Raw genomic sequence first — 19,451 nt, 5'->3', positions numbered from 1 at the left:
AATATGGGGAGAGATGAGAGAGCTAGCATTAATTACAAAAAACATAAAAAAATAATTTCACATGCTTAAACCTATCCTATTGTTTATATTTTACTACCCTTGAACTGAGTGGGAAATGTTCAAGGGTATAATCCATGGTTGTTTATTTCAAATATACCCCTAACATTTTTTTATAGAAAATAAAATTGACCAAATAAAGAAAAATAGTGATTGTTAGGGGTAAAAATAACGTTTTGTTTTTAATTTCTTTTGATTAAATTTATTTGAATGGATGCTAGTGTTAATGTCATTTTTCACTTTCATATAATGGAAGGTCGATTAAATAAATTGATTGCAAACTACAAGAGATTTTTAGTAAATCACAAACTATAGGGTAGGTTTTAATAAATTCATGAAACTATAGGGGTGCTTTAGTAAATAACCCATACGGCCATACTAAAACTATTAAACAGAGAAATTGGGCATGAAAGGAAATAGGCATTACACCGATACATGATTATCAGCTCCAAGTCCAACACGACAATAAAAGAAGTTCGCTTGAATAAATTGCAGATTAATCTTCTCACTAAAGGAAGCACAAGACTCAAAGCAGAAAAATGCTTTTGCAGTTTTAACCAGGAGAAACAATCAAACAATTAAGAAAAACCTAAATGTCAAAGTTGAGAAATAAAAATGGTACATGTTACAGAAGTCCAAGGACATCAATTTGGCAGATAAATTGATTTTTGAAACCAGTTGGGAAGCACCGTCTTACTTGTAAAGTAGCTTGAATCTTTTACAGGCTTCTAAGACGTTCCCCCTGTGACCAAAGGCACTAACCCTGATGAAACCTTCACCACCAGGTCCAAAGCCACTGCCTGGAGTTGTAACTATATGGGTCTTTTCAAGAATCTCAGCAAACACATCCCATGAGCTTCGACCAGGGAAGTGGACCCAAACATAAGGGGCATGTTCCCCTCCGTATACTTTAAAACCAAGGGAGTTGAATGTGTCCACTATAAGCTTAGTGTTATCCTTGTAAAAAGAAACAACTTCATGCATTGCCTGCAAGAAATAGCAATTTATTAATAACACAGGAGATGAGTTCTCTAATGTTAACTAGCATGTAGAAACTACACAACAAAAGCTAACCTTGAGACCCTCTGGAGAAAGGCAAGCCAATCCACCAGCTTGTGCAATGTTAGATGCACCATTGAAACAAGTACAAACAATACGGTTAAAGTCCTTGGCAACAGGAAACCCATCAGAGAAAAGCAGCTCTTTTGGAACTACAGTCCAACCAAGTCGGACTCCAGTGAACCCAGCATATTTTGAGAATGATGTTGTCTCTATTGCAACCTGCAGTATATATCTCAATATGTTAAACAAAGCGTTGAGGGGGGGATGACAAAAGGAAGAAAATATCCTCTCTATCTATTACATCAGAGAAACATTGACTAATTATGCTCTGGATCTTGCCAACAACAGATTCTATTCCAGAAATAGATCCTGCCAAATAATCCTACAATTTTATGACCATTACTTTGGATTGTCAGAATATTGTTTGGGAGATTAAAATGAAAAGCAGAAAAAAGTTTTAAGGTTGGGACCATACTGCCAGATGTTTTTCTTTCTTAAAGTACAAAAAATTCCATATTAACTTTCCTGGAAAATTTGAAAATTAGACCAATAAAATAGGTACAGTAAGGATCTTAAAACTTATCAAATCCACATTACCCAATCAGTGATCGGTAGCAATATGGTCATTGGTTAACTAAACAGAACATATGAAATAGCTGATGCATTTTTCATTGCAGAAAGCTCTTGCTTCCCTATATTGAATAGCAATATAAAAGTAATTTTAAATTGAAATACATTTCCATTGAGGAAACTATGATTAGACACGTGAAAAACACCTAGATACCACCATCCAAACCCTTGATCAGCAGCTTCAACATTAAGATCCCATGTCCTCTATAAGAGTTACATCCTAACTGTACAGATAATAAGAGGCTTGTTTTTTGAGAAGAGATGGGATAGTGGATGTTTTTCAGCAGAAGAAGCTGCTAGATATTGAAATTGACCCCAAGTTCTGCAGTTTTATGACACTATTCTGTGAAAGCTACTTGCTTTGCACACTGTAAATATGGTTACTGCGGAACAGACAAGCTATACTTGCCTAAGAGATTTACAACTTGCAGCAGAAATTAATAGATGAACAAGTTAAAATAGATAACAGAAAAAGAAGAATGAAGAAAGGTTTGATTCCTTGTAATCAGAAAGAACTTTGAATAATCATTTTGAGATTTACCTCTTTTGCTCCAGGAATTTCAAATATAGACCGAGGTCTGTCATCTGATATATACATGGCATATGCGGAATCATAGACTATTATTGAACCATTTTCCTTGGCAAACCGTACCAGCTGTGTCAATTGCTCTCTTGTTGCAGCAGAACCAGTAGGATTGTTTGGTGAACAAAAGAAGATTATATCTGTTTTCTGAATAGTTGATAAATCTGGAAAGAAGCCATTTTCAGGACTGCATCTCATATACTCAATGTTTCCATATTTTTCAATATCCTTCTGGAACTGGCCAGTTTGGCCCATTATAACACTTGAATCAACATATGCCTATAAATAAAAAGGAAAGTTCACCATTTAGTTCCAGGAAAAAAGGGAGTAAGATTCGTATATTTATTAGGAAGAAACATATGATCCTAAGTTTGCAGATTAAGCTAAATACAAGTTTAGAACCTAGAGGACCAGCTAATACTACAGAACTGATTTGCATTCATAATTTATTCTTCCACTAAAATGTGTGTGTGTAGATGGTGAAGAATCTAAATTATCTCTGCAGTTATTCCATGGCCCAAAGTAGGTCAATTAGATAACTCCGGCCACCTAATAGGCATTCCCTAAACCAGACATTGATTACATCCATGTGCATGTCTTCCATGCACAGAGAAATAGATGAAAGAGTAAATGCTGTATTCCATTAATGCAGGGCAGCCTGTCCCCCCAACCCTGATGGAGGCAGGATCAAATCCCAGGTCTCTGCTACAACCAGCAGGAGACTTTACCAGCAAGCCAGCCAGCATCTTCAACTGCCTGTCAATATTATACAGATATTGACAGAACACAAACAAGATAACATGGTCAAAGACCTATCTTTCAAACTAAAGAATCGATACCAATACATTGCTTATTGTTATGAAAGAAAATACAAATCTTATCATAAAAAATTAAAAAAAAAGTTAGACATTTACCGGATATGATGGGTCTTGCACTGCCATTGTTACATTAGAACCAAAAAGAAGCTGTGACAAAGGAAGCCAATGTCAACATCAAGTTCTCAGTGGGGTAGCAGCCAAAAAAATTTCTACTGTAACTTTATGATGCAACCAAGCCTAGAAAGCACAATCATGCAGGATTCTAACATTTACTTCAAAGTTCAAACACTGAAGCAGTAAATCTGACTGTGACAAATGAAGTTTGGAAAAAACCAAATATATAGGAACTATGACCAACCTGGAGACGGGATATGTCACATTTTGCACCATCTGAAACAAATATATCACTTTCCTCAATGCCCATGTCAGCATAAAAAGTTGATGCAATTGCAGCCCTTAATTTCTGTACAAATATAAAATCTGCATTATTCCTGAACTTAAGGGAGTACAGAAATTACACTCACCTAAAGAGATGTTAAATAAAAGTTCCAGAACTTCATTTTGAATTAGTAGTATGGACACTCAAAACTGGATAACATTCCCATAACATTTTCAACAATCCTGGACAAGGATTTTGCAGGACAACCACTATCCTGCAATATTTATCAACTTCTGCAAAAAAAAAAAAAAAAAAAAAATCAACAGACAAATGACATGTCGAAATTTTGGGATTGACTGTACATTTTTTTAATCAATAACATAAGATTCATTAAATAAAAAAAATATTACAAGAAATAGAACCACTCAATGACCAACTGCAGCAATAGATTTTTTATTTTGTTTCTTATTCAAAAATTAGTTATTCTTTTTATTACCTGACCATCTCCTTATCTTCATTTTCAACATGTATTAAATAGTAACATTGAATAAAATATCAATGCGAAGATTTCTGAAGTATTAAAAGAATCAAGAAAATAGTTTTAGTTTACAAATGTCTTTTTACCATTAAACTACTTTTTTTTCTTTTTTGAATTTCTATTTATTTGTCAACAAAATATATAAATGGCATATATTCTACTAATGTTGAATCCACTGATCATTTGTGCATCCACTGCCCGTTTTCTGCTCATTTGTGGAATCATCTCCTCAACATTGTGAAGGTTAGCTGGGTGATGCCGAGGTTGGTTAAAGAGTTGTTAAACTGTTGGCAGATTAAGGGTTTGAGCAACAAAAGGCAGGTTCTCTAGAAGCTAATTCCAATTGTGGTTATCTGGTGCATCTGGACCGAGAGGATCAGAAGGGTTTGTAATAACAAGTCTCTTAGTCCGGAGGATCATTCTCAGAAGAGTGGGCAAGCTGGTTTCGTGGCTGTCTGTGACTGCTGAGTTTAGAAATTGTAATGTATCAGATGTTTTATTTTCTGTTTCTTGATGGTTCATGTATTTGCTGTTTTTGATCAGTCAGCCATTTCAGGGACTGATCTCAGCCTCTTGTGTGTATCTCTTTCTCAATAAATATTACTTTACCTTTTCCAAAAAAAAAATATTCTACTAAATTTTGCTGCATGAGACATTGGCAGTATCAGAAGATTCATCATATTCAGCATGTAGCATATATAAAAGAAGATACTTAACTCAAAAGCGGCCTATCAAAATAATGGCTGATATTTGTATCACATGTACGTGTCAATGTTTGAAAGTGGAGTCATGTCCACCTTGAATAGGAAACTTAAATGATGTAATGCAACAATGGTGTGGCCCAGGCCCGAAGCCAGGCCTACAACTTTAAATATATTGGGTTTAGTATGTTAAATATTTTATATAATATGAAATATAATATACACATATATTTAAAAATAAGTGTATTCCAGGCTGGGTCTAACTAGAAATGATCACCCCTAACTTCCAGGAATGAGAAACAAAACCAATGAAGTCAGAGGTGTTTATGAAAAAGGCTGTAAATATGAACTGCATACCTTCTCACCTTGTTCAGCTCCATAACCACTGTAACCCTCTAATGTTGATAATGAATGTGATCTCTGCAGAACAAATAAGTTTGATAATTAATTAGATACAGGAAAAATTGATGTCATTGATGGAAAACTAAAGGAAGACTGTGGTGGGCTACATCATTAATCAAACTTGTAATTCTGGATAACAATTTCAACGTTGTTATCCAACTATCCAAGAACCAAAATAGTTAGAGTATACAATTAGACAAGGGCGAGCAATCACCTCTAAACTACCAGTTAAAATATTGATCCCTCTCTATTCTTAAACCTTGGAGAGCTGCCAATGAGTTTCCTCTGACTGAATTTCCAAAGCCAATAGATCCCAAGTGTAAGGCAGGCTGTAGTTGTGCAAGCATGCATCTAAAAAGATGCCTAATACCTGATTGCCCTGGGTTTCTACAGCTACAGCCATCAAAGTCAAGCTTAACATGGCTCTTATGAGGAAGCCAAGAGTAGTGGATTGGCACAAAGGACGAGGATGAGGAAGTAGCTATTTTCCTCTTTCTCCTTTACGTCTTTTTCTAGGCTTTTTGCACTTGTCTTTAAATGTTAGAGATTACATATTTGATGTTCCAAGGCCCTAGGACCCCCTCTTGACCTCAACCAGCATTTTGATTCATTGAAAGATCCTAAAATGCCTTGTTTGAAACCCCTTTACCAACTTAGTGGTTCTCTTTTCACTTGTTTTTGTTGATTATTCAAACTCTCTGAAGTTATTTCCAGCCTACTTTAAACTTAAACTATATCTCAAAGTAACAAGCTCAGGGGCTTTGTAGCCTAATTCCAGCTTACTTGGGCCAATTTCAGTCACCTAATTAGCTGCCCTTTGGATTAGCCCAGCTTCAAAGAAGTTCTGAATAAATGTAAAATTTCTATAATTTATGTTCTGTTTGTCCTTTTTCACCACTCAAAGAAAGGAGAAGCAGAATACCTGTGCCATGGCAGATGTTATGACTTCTGGAATGGGCTCAGTTGTATCACCAATTCCAAGGCTTATCACTTGTGCATCAGGATATTTCAGTATGTGTGCAGCCCTTCTTCTAGCAATCTATTTCAGGGAAAACATTTCATCAGGATATAAATAGAATGATAAAGAAGGAAAGTAAGAAAACATAACATGAACAAGCCAAACTAGAGAGAGAGAGGGCACCTCCTTTTTCAATTCACTTTTTATGCCCCTAAAATCCAAGGAAAAGTTTCATGATTGACTGGTTGGGTCAAGGATTCATCTCAGTGCTTCTTTTTTTACCTTCTTTTACTTCACCAAGAGATAGGTCTTGCTTCCATACTGTAGTTTTTTTATCAACGCTTCTATAACGTAGTTTTGTTTGGTTTTTGTATAATATCATGCTTAGTTGCTTACTATAATGTTTTTTTTTTTTTGATAAATGTTGCTTACTATAACGTTGGTTTGAGAGTTTAATTTTCTCTTCATTTTGTATGTATACCTCTTACATCTACAAGCATATTGCATAGTTTTATGTTTTAGGTATTATTATTTATATTCTTCCCGTGGTAATGACAGGTTAGCTGCTTCAAATTTTTATGCTGCCTCTTATGTCCATGTTCATATTCCACAGTTACTTGGAATGCTGTTCAAGGACACTAACCTTAATAATGCCAGTTGTAAAACTTTTCAACCTGCTTATTTGAAAAAGGCTAGCACATAGAAATTTTCTTTCCCAAGTGAGAGAAGCTATTGCACTGTAAAGTGGGAAAAGGCCTTGCTAAGTTGAGCTGAGTTTAGTTCTCAGATCTTGCTGAAATTACAAGTTAAAAATTATTAAAAGAAAATTCATAGTTTATAATTCTATTATTTTCTCGTGCTTACTATTTTCTCCTATGGTGCCTATTCTTCTATATTTTTATCTTGTTTTTCCTAAGTTTCTAACCTTATTTTTTTCTATTTGCCTTGATTTTCACATATTTATTCGTTATTTTGGAATGACCTCAATTTTATGTACTAAAAATTGAAGCAAAAAGAAATTATAAACAACATTTTCACAGCTATCTTCGGATCCATCACAAAGCATCCAAAAGCAAGACACTACCAAATCTTACCTGAGGTGCTGAATGGTTAGATTAGAAGATATATTCTGGCTGTTACCCACCATTTTTATGGTCTAACATGTAAAATCTAGGATGATTCTCAACGGTTTTTTCCATCAAGTGCCCAGTGTTTTAAAAGCACAAGGCGCAGGGGTCAATTTGCGTCTAAGGTGCAAGGTGCAAGGTGAGGTGCATGCCTTTTTGAAGCAAGGCGCAAAATTATAAAATAAATGCTAAAAAATAAAAAAAAAGTCAGAAAATTTAAAAAAATCAAAAAATATTAAACATAATATTAATAAAAAAATATAAACTTAAATTTTAAAATAATGTTTTAAAAAACCTATTATCTAAAATTACAATACATAAACATAAGATGTAAATCATATTCAAACAAGAATTTAAAAATAAAATCAAGCATATAAAACATTTTCAAGCATTTAAAACCTCTAATCTCTTTTTTCACTCAATTGCATTACTTCACGTAGCTAATGTAATGTAAAACATATTACATTCCTGATCCTATGAGCCGCCTTTGTGCCACGACCCCAAGGTTCAAAGTATCGACACATATCAGCCCGTATCGGCCAATACGTATCGTTTCGGGACCCCTCCAATACGCCCCTACAGTGGGTGTATCGGGGGTCTAACCGGTTCAGGGGGTGGAGGAGCCCTAAACCAGCCCCCCTGAACCGGCTGCGAAAAAAATAAAAAAAGCAATAAAAATGAGTTTCGATTCGCCCGATACACCCCTACCGGCATATCGGGCGTATCGATATTTTGAACCTTGCACAACCCTCAAGGCAAGCCCAAACAAGTCCACGTTAGGTCTTAAATTCTTAGTTTTCACACAAAAAATAATGATTTTATAGTTTTAATTACTTTTTAAGAAGGCATTTTATTAGGATGAATGAATGAACAACATTACCAAATTGGGGGTTCTCGGAGCTTCGATGAGCAAGCGAATCGGAGCGGAGCCCCCAGCCCAGCCACTATGTTTAAAAAAAAGCATCAAATTTTCAAAAGGTGCACGCCTGGGCTGAGGCGCACGCCTAGGCCCACCTTTTAAATCACTACAAGTGCCCACTACCTAGGTCTGCAAATGTCCATAGTAATCAAAGTGTTTTGGCAACAAGAATTCTGTTAAATAAAAAGGTAAATTTTGATCAGTTCCCAAGTTTTATAAATCAATCAGCATGTATATTGATTGAAAAATAGTAACTCTTTGTACCTCTCAAAACATGATAAATCATCATATTTAAAAGACATATTAATTTCAATATTTGTAAAAGTAATGCTAATAAGTATTTAATAGAGAAACTTCGTATCAATTTAGCAACTAAAGAAGGTTATGATTTTAAATGAAAAACATTTAAGATAGAAAATAAGTAAAAGATAAGTTAAAGAAAAAAAAGAACAAGTGTGGAGACACTGTTTTATTTAATGTGTGAGAGAGAGAGAGAAAAAAAAAGAAGAAAAGAAAAGAAACCTCTTTGTCCTTTTTCTTATATCAAAACCCTTGGAACTTGGATGTTCTAAATTTCAGCAGTAAACCCTTAAAAAAATTATGAATAATATACTATAAAATGTATGAACATACATATTAGTAAGATGTAGCCATCTTATAATGCAGTGTCCACCTTGTGACTTTTGTCTCCTAGGTGGTGCCTAGTCACCTAGATGATGCCTTGGCAACTATGCAAATGCCAGTGAGGATTTGGCCATGGGTAGCTAGGCTATACCAGATTTGTAATCTGATAGTAGCCTGTACTGACTGTTTTTTCTTGGCTATGGGGCACTCTTGCAAACATTCTACTGCTCTCATTCAAGGACTGAAACTGGCCTGCTCTCTAAGTATAGGGAACTGCAAAGTAATCAGCTGGTTGGATAATGAAACAGAAGGTCCTTGGATACCAAGAAGATAACAAGAGAAGCTAAAAGTCAAACAGAAGGTCCTTGGATACTAAGAAGATAACAAGAGAAGCTAAAAGTCTGGCATCTAACCTGAACTGCTTGTTCAGGTGGGTACCTAGGACAGGTGAGGGATTAGCTGATGGGCTTGCAAGGATGGGGGTTAACAAAGATAGTCTTGTATAGGAGCCACCAGGCAAGGGATTGCTATGACTTTGTCATGTTGCTGGGCTGTTTTGTTACAGACAGCAGTGACTGTTATCATTGTACTGTCTTTCTCTACATTGATTTGATATAAGAAAAGTTACAAGATTTTAGCCATCATGAACAATGGATTGAACTCCAACTTCATTTGTCTCATTCCAAAGAAAGGGGGACTCTTGGAGGTAAAGGATTTCAGACCGATTAGACTAGCAGGGAGTTTTTACAAGATTTTAGCCAAAGTGATAGCAAGAAGACTAAAAGAAATCCTAGGAGACCTAATCTCCTCAAACCAGTTTGCTTTTGTGAAAGGAAGGCAAATACTGGATAGCATTCTTATAGCAAATGAATGTGTAGAAGATAGAAAACTAAATGAAAAGCCAGGGGTCATAGTAAAACTAGACCTTGAAAAAGCCTACGACAAAGTGGATTGGGAGTGTATTCACCAAATTTAAAGGTTAGAGGCTTTGGTGGTAAGTGGGCTAACTGAAGGCTGCATTGAATTAACTTGGTTCTCAGTGTTGATAAATGGAGAACCAAAAGGCTACTTCAAGGCAAGTTGAGGTCTGAGACAAGGTTGTCTCCTATTCATCAAAAAAAAAGACAAGGTTGTCTCCTATCCCCCTTTCTTTTCTCATTGGTGATGGATATCTTCAATCAGCTTTTCGACAAAGCTAAAACCCTTAACTTCATAAAAGGTTTTGAAGTGGGAAGAGATGCTCTCCACGTCTCACATCTACAGTTCGCAGACGACATTATCTTATTTTTGGAAGCATCTCTAGACAACATAACCAATGCTAAGAGGGTGATTAATTGTTTCAAGGGGGTAACTGCATAGTTTTCAAGGCGCCAAGGCAAGGCTAGGCGACAGGGGGGTGCCTTGTCGCCTAGTTTTCAAGGCGAGGCGGGCGCCTAGACATCACCTATGCAATGGATTTTTTTAAGTAAAAAATCACATATCCTAGGGTAGTTCCCTAGGTTCCATAACCAACTTTCTTTAATAACTATCCATAACTTTCATAAGAATATTATAAGCTTCATGTTTAAGTCTAGAAAATCAACATATTTATGAGAAGAAAAAGAAGAAAGGAAAGAAAATTCAAAAAATATAAGGGCTGAACCCCTATTTTTGTTATAGGAAAAGAAGAAAAGAAAAGGTAGAAGAAGAAGAAGAAGAAGAAGAAGAAGAAGAAGATGTGGAAGAAGAAAAGTGTTGATTAGACAAAATTTTAAGTTCTTCCCTTACTTATTGGTTCAGATCTTGAAGTCATTGAGGGTTCAATACAGCAGTTAGCAATGTTTGTGTTGATTAAACCCTAACAAATAAGAAAATAATAAAAAGAAATTAGTTTATAAACACAAAAATGAATGTTTTTCTTTAATAATGTCTATTTTATAATTATAATATAAAAAATATATATATATAAAAGTATTTTATTACACAGCATGCAAAAGTGCTTGGCAACTGGGCAAGGCGAGCCGCCTCCAAGGGCACCTTGTCGCCTAGGCGTCACCTTGGCAACTATGGGTAACTGGTTTGAGGGTCAACTTCTCCAAAAGTAGTGTTGTAGCAATAAATTCTGTAGAAGCAGGTCTGCTGGAATCTTTTAAAGCCATTCTGGGATGCAAAGTGGAGTCCTTGCCAATTCTCTACTTGAGGATGCCTCAAGGGGAAGACCCAAAAAATTTCAGCTTTTGGGGGACAGTGATGGAAAAATGCGAGAAGAAACTAGCAACTTGAAAGAGCTGTTATTTATCAAAAGGGGGCAGACTCACTCTCTTAAAGGCCTCTCTTGCAAATCTGCCAATCTATTATTTGTTGGTCTTCCAAATCCCAAGGAAAGTCGACCTGAAATCGAGAAACTTCAAAGAAATTTCCTTTGGGAAGGCAGCGGGGAAAAAAGAAGTCACTTAGTAAGCTGGGATCAAGTATGTAAACCTAAGGAGGAAGGTGGATTGGGTATTGGCCATCTCAAGGAGAAGAATACTTCCCTTTTGGGGAAGTGGCTTTGGAAATTTCCCAAAGAACCAAACTCTCTATGGGGAGCTATCATCTCTTGCAAGTACAGGACAAGCTCAAACGGTTGGGATAGCAATCTCCATTTGAACCGGGTAAAATCCACAAACCCTTGGAAAGGTAACATTTCTATTGGCAATTCTTTTTTCCCTTTAATTAGGTACAAAGTAGGTAATGGTAGCAGGATTAAATTCTGGAAAGATCTCTGGTGGGGCCACTCTACCCTAGCTGATTCTTTCCCAAGACTCTTTAATCTAATCCAAGACCAAGATGCAACCATTTCTGCTTGCATTCCTGCCTCTTCCTCTGAGTACACTCTGAACCTAAGCCTTAGAAGACCTCTAAGAGACCCAGAGATAACCCAAGTAGCAGACCTACCCCAAGCTCCAAAGGAGGTCTACATCTCATCTAGTTCCCAAGACTATGATTTGGTCCCCTCACCCTATAGGTGAATTCTCTTCCAAGTCCTTCTACAAGGTTTTGACTGCAGGCGATCAGATCTCCCCCTTCCCATTTAAAAAGGTTTGGAGTAGCCAAATCCCCACAAGAGTTTGCTTCTTTGTTGGGAAACCAGCTTGCAAAGGATCAACACTTGTCACCTTCTTCAAAAGTAGAGCTTGAGAAGACTCTTCATTTCACCCCATGCTTGCACTTTGTGCTTGAGTGCAGGAGAATCAACTAATCACTTACTCCTCCACTGCAATGAGACAAAGAAAATTTGGCACCACTTCCTGAAGTTGGCGGGGTATGGTTGGGTTGCCCCTGAAAGTATCCGGGATTTAATTCAACAATGGCAATGCAAAGGTCTTAGCAAAAGAGGCAAAATCTATTGGCAAACTATACTATATGCAGTGTTGTGGGGAATTTGGGAAGAAAGATATAATCACTTATTTGAAAACAAGAAAAAATTCCTTGAGTTAGTCTCCCAAATTACTCTACACTGTAATCTTTAGGCCATTAATTCTGATAATGTTCAAAGGATTCTCAACAAATGATCTCAACAGAAGTGCAAAGTTTCTCTTCTCTCAGTTGATTTCCCTCCCTTCTGTTCCCCGTGTGTTAGTAAGAAGAAGAAAGAGAGGGACAACACTAAACTTTGATGGGAGCGCATCAGGCAACCCAGGAGTGGCTGGTATAGGAGGCATAGTAAGAGATGAAATGGGGTGTTATCGTGTGGACTTTTTAGTGGTCCAAAAGGTGTTGCTGATTCTACCAAGGTGGAAGTGTTATCAGCTCTCAGGGGAATCAGAATAGCTAGAAACCTGGGCATTCAAAACTTAACCATAGCAGGAGATTTAGCAAATACTATCAAATGGTTAAGAAAAAAAGAAGGAGGTCCATGGGGATTAAGTCATTTTTTGACAGAAGCAAGAGACTCTGGATCTGTTGAGTGCTAATCTGATTTGGATTCCAGGGGAACTAAACTCTATTGCGGATAGTTTAGCTAAGTTAGGAGCTCACATTGATGTAGTATATAGTACAACTTGATTCCAGTGTAATCCCCAGGGGTTTCCCCTTTTATGTTGTACATCTCCTCATGTACTCTTTATTTTATCTAATAAAACTAGCGGGGACCCGTACAATGCACGGGACTTATTAAGTGAAAGATAAATAATAGAAATGGTCATTTACTAAAATACCCCTATAGTTTCATGGATTTACTAAAATCCACCCTAAAGTTAGCATTTTACTAAAACACCACTTATAATTTGCAACGGATTTAATCAATCTTCCATTAGATAATAGTGGAAAACAACAATGTTGACCCTAATGTTCATTTAAATAAATTTAATCAAAAGAAAATAGAAATAAAAATACCATTTTTGCCCTTAATAAGACACGAACAACCACTTTATTGGCTATATTTGGCCAATTTTGTTTTCTGTATAAAAAAGTGTTAAGGGTGTTTTTGAAATAAAAAACCATGGGCCTAATAGCAAAACGCACTCCTTAATGAAAGGTTGATTAAGTAAATAAGTTGTAAAATACATGGGATGTTTTAGTAAAACGAAAACTACAAGGTAGGTTTAAGTAAATATATAAAACTATAAGGTATGTTCTAGTAAATGACCCTAATAGAAACACATAAGAGTATACAATTGTTTTGTATTTTCAACTTTTTAAATAATTAATAATTATTCATATTTTATATGCTACTTAACAAACTTTTTATAATGCAAAAATAACAATAATTAATCTTAGTTAGGTTCATCAAACTTATGAAACGGACCAACCCGATCAACTCGACCCGGGTTGGTTGGTTTTCTAGTATTTTATGTCGGCTTTGGTTCAAAAAATTCCCAATTCGACCAAATTGGGTTAAAATTTCACTTTGGCCATTTGTAAACCAACCAAAATCAAACAACCTAACCATGGATATATATATATATATTAAATATGAAAAAGTGAGAAATTTCCATACTTCTTAGTCCAAAATATTGTATTTCATAAATCTAATTTTTAAATTTATTTTTATTAATTGCATTGTAGTTTTTAAAATTAAATTCAATTTTTAAGTTTAAATCTTAAGCGACTGACCTTTTGTAAAAACCAACCCAAACCGATACAACTTGAGTGGGTCAGTTTTCACAAAAGGTTAGTCGGTTTCAGCTGACCAATTCCCCAACCTGACTAGGTCAATTTGGTTGGTCAAATAGCCTACGACCGGACCGAACCAACTCAAGAACACTCATAATTTTAGCTAAACTAATAGTCCTATCTAAATAACAATAGTTTACTTTTAGGGAGGGTTAAGAGATTTTACCCCTCCCTCCTGTTGTATCCTCCTTTTTAATTTTATTAATAAAAGTTTATGTTATTTATCAATAAATAAATAAATAACAATAGTTGAATTTTCAATAATTATGGAAAATTTATAGCAAAAATACACAATTATTGAAAATATATTGATAATGAAAAAAATACAATAAGTACTAAAAATATATTAGTTTAGTCAATAAATAGTATAATCTCAAATAATAGTTTAATCACTAATAAATATTAATTAATCAATAAGTTATAACAAAAATACAATAAGTACAATAAATTAAATTTAAAAAATTCAATAATAGTAGTTTAATCTCCAATAATTATTGAAAGTTTTCTATTAAATAACAAAACAAAATAAATTTATACATAATCATTGAAAGTATATTTATCATAATTAACAATAAATAATTACTGAAATAAAATAAATATTAATTTTAGTATATATAATTATACAATAAATACAGATTAAGAGTTTAAAATTATTATTCTTAAATATTAATTTTTTTAAAGTTATTTTCTCGAATTATTACTTGATGTAAGTGAAATTTGATATTTACAATATTATATAAAAATATTAAATTATTACTAATTTCAACATTATGTTATATTTATATTTCTACTTTTCAGAATTTTTAAATTTATTACGTAATTTATTTATTTATTTTAACTATTTAAAATCTAGTTAAGTTAAATATTTTGTTATTTAAAATATTTAGTTATTTCAATACTTAAATAATATGTAAAATATTAATTATTTATTGATTTTAATTATCCATAAAATCATAATTTATACTATTATTACATAATTTCTTTATTAATTTTGTAATATATTAAATTATTATTAATTTCAATATTATGTTATAATTATTTTTCTACTTTGAAGAAATTTTTTAATTTATTACATAATTCCATTATTTTAACTATTTAAAATCTAGTTATGATAAATATTTAAATAATCTATAAAAATTGAATTTTATTTATTTAAAGCTATTGCATATTATTAAATATTTGAAAAACATTTAAATTGATAATCCAAAAAAACATAATTTAAATTGTTAGTACTTAATTTCGTGATATATTTTGTAAAAAATATAAAATTATTTTTGTATTTTTAATAAATATTTTAGAATTATTATATAATTTTGTTAGAATATTTAAATAATTCTTAAATTTTTTAACCCAAACTTTCTTTAGATAGATATAGATAAAAAGTAGGGGAGAGGAGAAATAGGAATTAGAGATAATTTAGGAGAAAAACTCTCTACTAAATTAGAGATAATTTTGGAGATAAATATGAATTAGAGATAATTTAGAAGATAAATAGGAATTAGAGGTAATTTTGGAGAAAGTGGGGGAGGTAGTTTAGGAGAAATTTTAGGAGAAGAAATTATTTAGGTTATTGTAAAGTGCATCTCGTTGGTTGTTTTGAAAATGACATGGAATAAAAAAAATAAAAAAGGAGAAAACTTCTTCACCGCCTTATTTTAATATATATATATATATGATTCTGATACCTTTTTCTCAAAAAATATATTTTGTTAGGGTTTTAGACTTTCTTATTAGAATCTCTTTTATTATTTTAATGATAAAAAAGGTGATCCAAGTTAAGGGTAATCCCCAACTCAAGTGACTCCATATGCGTAGTACATTTCCATTGAAAGAATTAAAATCCAAACAAGCAATTTGTGTACTGCATTTACATGTAATTAGTATGTTAACCACTTTAATTTTGAAGAACAGATGAAATAGTATTCATTGCTATCAAACTCAAATAAATGATCTTTTCATAAATAAAAAGAAACAGAAAAAGATCAACCAGCATGATACCATAAATTACTTATCATTGTATGTGAAGCTTTCTCACCTCCGGGAATAAATATCCAGCTTGAAGTTTTGCCATGTTTGCATTGCGAGAGACCTTTGTCTTGTAAGCTTTTGTGGCATGCAATCAACGAAGTTAGTGTGATAGATGGTGGCCTAACTATAGAGGGATTCTTTCATCAATCAATTGCACAATTATCAGAAGTAGTTAAGCAATAAAAATGGGAAAATTAGTTCTAGCTAAGGTTGGCATTTATTGTAACATACGCAAACATGTGCACTGTTTTAGCTTAAAGAAACTGGAAATCTCTCCAATTATTTCATGTTTTGAATTACAGAGATTCAAAACGGTGTTTCCATAAAATAAGATATATGAAAGATTGTAAAAACATCTGTAACGGACAAAAAGAAAATTCAGCAACCTCTCTTTGACATTGTTATATTCAATAAAATCTTTGCTTTGAGAATAAAGCTCCTTTACAGATATTCATCGAGTCTGTAACATGCATTTAGTAATGTGATAGGAATAAGAAAGTGCACATGCATGTCCGAAGAAATTTTTGATTTCTAATTGGAAGATGTTACATGCCAAGGATCCATGGAGCTAAAAAAGTCCGTGATCTAGCATACAGGACAATTCCCACCATAGAGCATTGCCATCAAATTCAACAATATCAATGTCACAAATATGAATGGTTTAACAGGACACTAAAAACCACATCTCGAATTGCACCATTGACTCATACAGACAAAGCCAAGTGAAAAGCAAGAAGAACCATCGATTATCAGAAGTTCAAATTTCTTGCGAATGAACATATTTAGTTAACATTCTAAAACTCAAGTGGAAGGTTGAAAAAATACCGGCCGTCTCCGCCGGGGGTGTTGCGATGCATTTACATATCCCATTCTTCTTTGCCGGAACTGCAACCTTCAAAGTTCTGCATGCACACAACAATGAAATTTAGCTTAAAAAAAACTTCCAAGCTCCTCAGAGAAATGGAAAAATAACAGAAAAAAAAATAATAATATTCTTTTCTTAACAATTAAAGATGAAACCTGGAGTTGATGCTGTTTGAGCTCAAAAAAGCGGATGAAGATGAAGAAAAAGAGATTGAAAGATGCGTCAGGGACATTTTTTCTATATAAAATGCAGCTACCTTTCGGTTAGTGAACTGAGTCGAAGCAAGAAAATTTGATTAATTCTAGAAGATTAGGGTTGTAAGAGGTATTCTGAGAACACCTTTGGAGGAACAAGCTTAAGCTACTACGCAAGCCGCCGCCCGAAGAATGAGAAAGAGGTTCTAACTTTTAAGCCCTAAACCCATGATTCGAAGTGGACGATGGAGATGCAGAGCAGCAAATGAATAGAGAACACACGGGACTCTCTCTCGCTGGCTCCAATAACGTAAATTAAATAAGGGTTCGTTTTTGCAAGTCTTTTTCGGAAGATCTTTCGCGAACCGAATGAAAATAGACCGAAAATCTGTCTGCCTAGGTTGTAAATGAAAGGACCGAATAGGCCCTTAATATCTTAAAATTTTTCCATTCCTAACTTTTTTTAAGTTATTTCTTATTTAGTAAAGAATTTCTCTAATAAATTATCTTTACTTTTTATTTCTCTTTTTTCTCACTTTTTATCTATATTTATCTAAAGAAAGTTTAAATTAAAAAATATAAGAATTATTTAAATATTTTAACAAAATTATATAATAACTTTAAAATATTTATTAAAAACACAAAAAATAATTATAATTGATTTAATACTATTCATATTATTAATAATTTTATATTTTTACAAAATTCATCACAAAATTATATACAAACAATATAAATTATGATTTTCTAGAGTATTCAATCTAAATGTTATTCAAATAATAAAAATCTAACATTAAAAAATGAAATACTAATTAAATATTTTAATAACTAAATATCTTAAATAACAAAATATTAAAATTGATATTTTAAATCAATTAATAATATATTTTAAATAGTTAATGAATGACTTTCAATTATAATGAATAGATTAAGATTTTAAATATTTAGTCAAATAACAAAATATTTAACATAATTAGATTTTAAATAGTTAAAATAACAAAGTTGTGTATTAATAGTACTATAATTTTATGCATTATTAAATTCAACAAGTAATTAATATTTTAAAATTTAAATGATGATATTATTTAAATAAATAAATAAATAATATTGTAAATAACTAATTTCATTTATACCAATTAATAATTCTAGAAAATAACTTTCAAAAGTTAATGTTTTCATCTATATTTATTATATAGTTATATACTAAAATTAATATTTATTGTATTTCAGTAATTATTTTTTATTTTTTGTGATAAATATATTTTCAATAATTATGTATAAATCTATTTTTGCTTGGTTATTTAATAGAAAATTTTCAATAATTATTAGAGTTTAAACTATTGTTACTTAGCTTTCTAAATTTAATTTATTGTCTATTTTCACTATAAATTTTTAATAATTATTGGAGATCAAACTATTGTTCACAGGTTGGTTCGGTTCGGTTGTAGGTTGTTTGGCCAACCAAATCAACCGGGTGAAGTTGGGGAGGTTGTCAATCAGGTTATATCGGTTTGGGTCAATTCTTGATTTGGTTGGCCAGTTTAAAAGATTTGAACTTAAAAAATTAAGTTTAAATTAAAAAAAAATACAATGGCATTATTAAAAATTAAATTTATGATATAAAATATTTTAGCCTAAGAAATATTGGAATTTTCACACTTTCCTATATTAAATATATATATGTAAAATATAAAATATTAATACATGTGGTCGGGCTGTTCGATTTTGGTCAGTTTACAAATGGCTAAAGCGAAACTGGTCCAACCCAGTTGGGTTGGGAAATTGTTGAACCAAAGTCGACTAGAAATACTACAAATCAAGCTAGTCAATTTCATCAGTTTGATTAGGAATGGCAATGGGGCGGGGCGGGGACGAGAAGACTCTCCCCATCCCTGTCCCCACGAAAATACCCATCCCCGCTAACAAGGACAAAGTTATCCCCATCCCTGTCTCCACGGGGATCCCCACTCCCCATGATTCTTTATAATGTCAACCATTATCTTTTTTATTTTATTTAAAAATTAAAAATAAAATAAATAAAATTTACAATCCTATTAGAAAGGATTCAAACATATTTAACTATATTTTTAAAAATACCAACATATAGACATATGTGTACATTATACATATATATTAGCAGGGATCCCATGGGGTGGGGATCGGGGTCCTTACGAGGTAGGGAATGCTCTCCTCGTCCCTACTCCACCCTCGCAGCGGGAAAATCATCACTGATGAAGGGTAATTTGGCCCGACCTCATAGACGGGTGACACATGTATGTGACTCGACATGAATGACAACTCGGCATGAGCAGATCGGCACGTGGACATGACTCGATGTAGACAACAGCTCACCAAGCGTCAGTTCGTCTCATAATGAGCTCGGGTACGGTAATGTCTCAAGCTGAAGGTACTTCGGGTCGAATCCACCCC

At 33.3% G+C, this 19,451-nt stretch overlaps 1 protein-coding gene across 2 annotated transcripts; it reads right to left on the bottom strand.

Moving 5' to 3' along the window:
• Positions 1-523: 523 nt before the first annotated feature.
• On the bottom strand, positions 524-17,328 carry AGD2 (Pyridoxal phosphate (PLP)-dependent transferases superfamily protein). Of its 2 annotated transcripts, XM_010275240.3 has the most exons (11): positions 17,167-17,314; positions 16,983-17,064; positions 16,788-16,864; positions 15,970-16,037; positions 6,093-6,209; positions 5,126-5,188; positions 3,509-3,613; positions 3,247-3,297; positions 2,291-2,611; positions 1,132-1,338; positions 524-1,044 (listed from the first exon to the last, which is right to left on the bottom strand). In XM_010275240.3, the coding sequence occupies exons 2-11, from the start codon at positions 17,057-17,059 to the stop codon at positions 751-753; spliced, it is 1,380 nt and encodes a 459-aa protein (XP_010273542.1). In that variant the 5' UTR covers positions 17,060-17,064; positions 17,167-17,314; the 3' UTR covers positions 524-750. The 2 variants fall into 2 exon arrangements, with proteins under 2 accessions (XP_010273542.1, XP_010273540.1); XM_010275238.3 differs by having other exon boundaries at positions 16,983-17,328.
• Between the last annotated feature and the right edge of the window lie 2,123 nt (positions 17,329-19,451).

This window comes from Nelumbo nucifera, chromosome 8 (genome assembly GCF_055504915.1).
Source record: "Nelumbo nucifera cultivar China Antique chromosome 8, China Antique-T2T, whole genome shotgun sequence".
In the NCBI taxonomy this organism is placed as follows: domain Eukaryota; kingdom Viridiplantae; phylum Streptophyta; class Magnoliopsida; order Proteales; family Nelumbonaceae; genus Nelumbo; species Nelumbo nucifera.
Note: the sequence above shows the minus strand (reverse complement) of the source record. Positions and strands in the feature narration are given on the sequence as shown.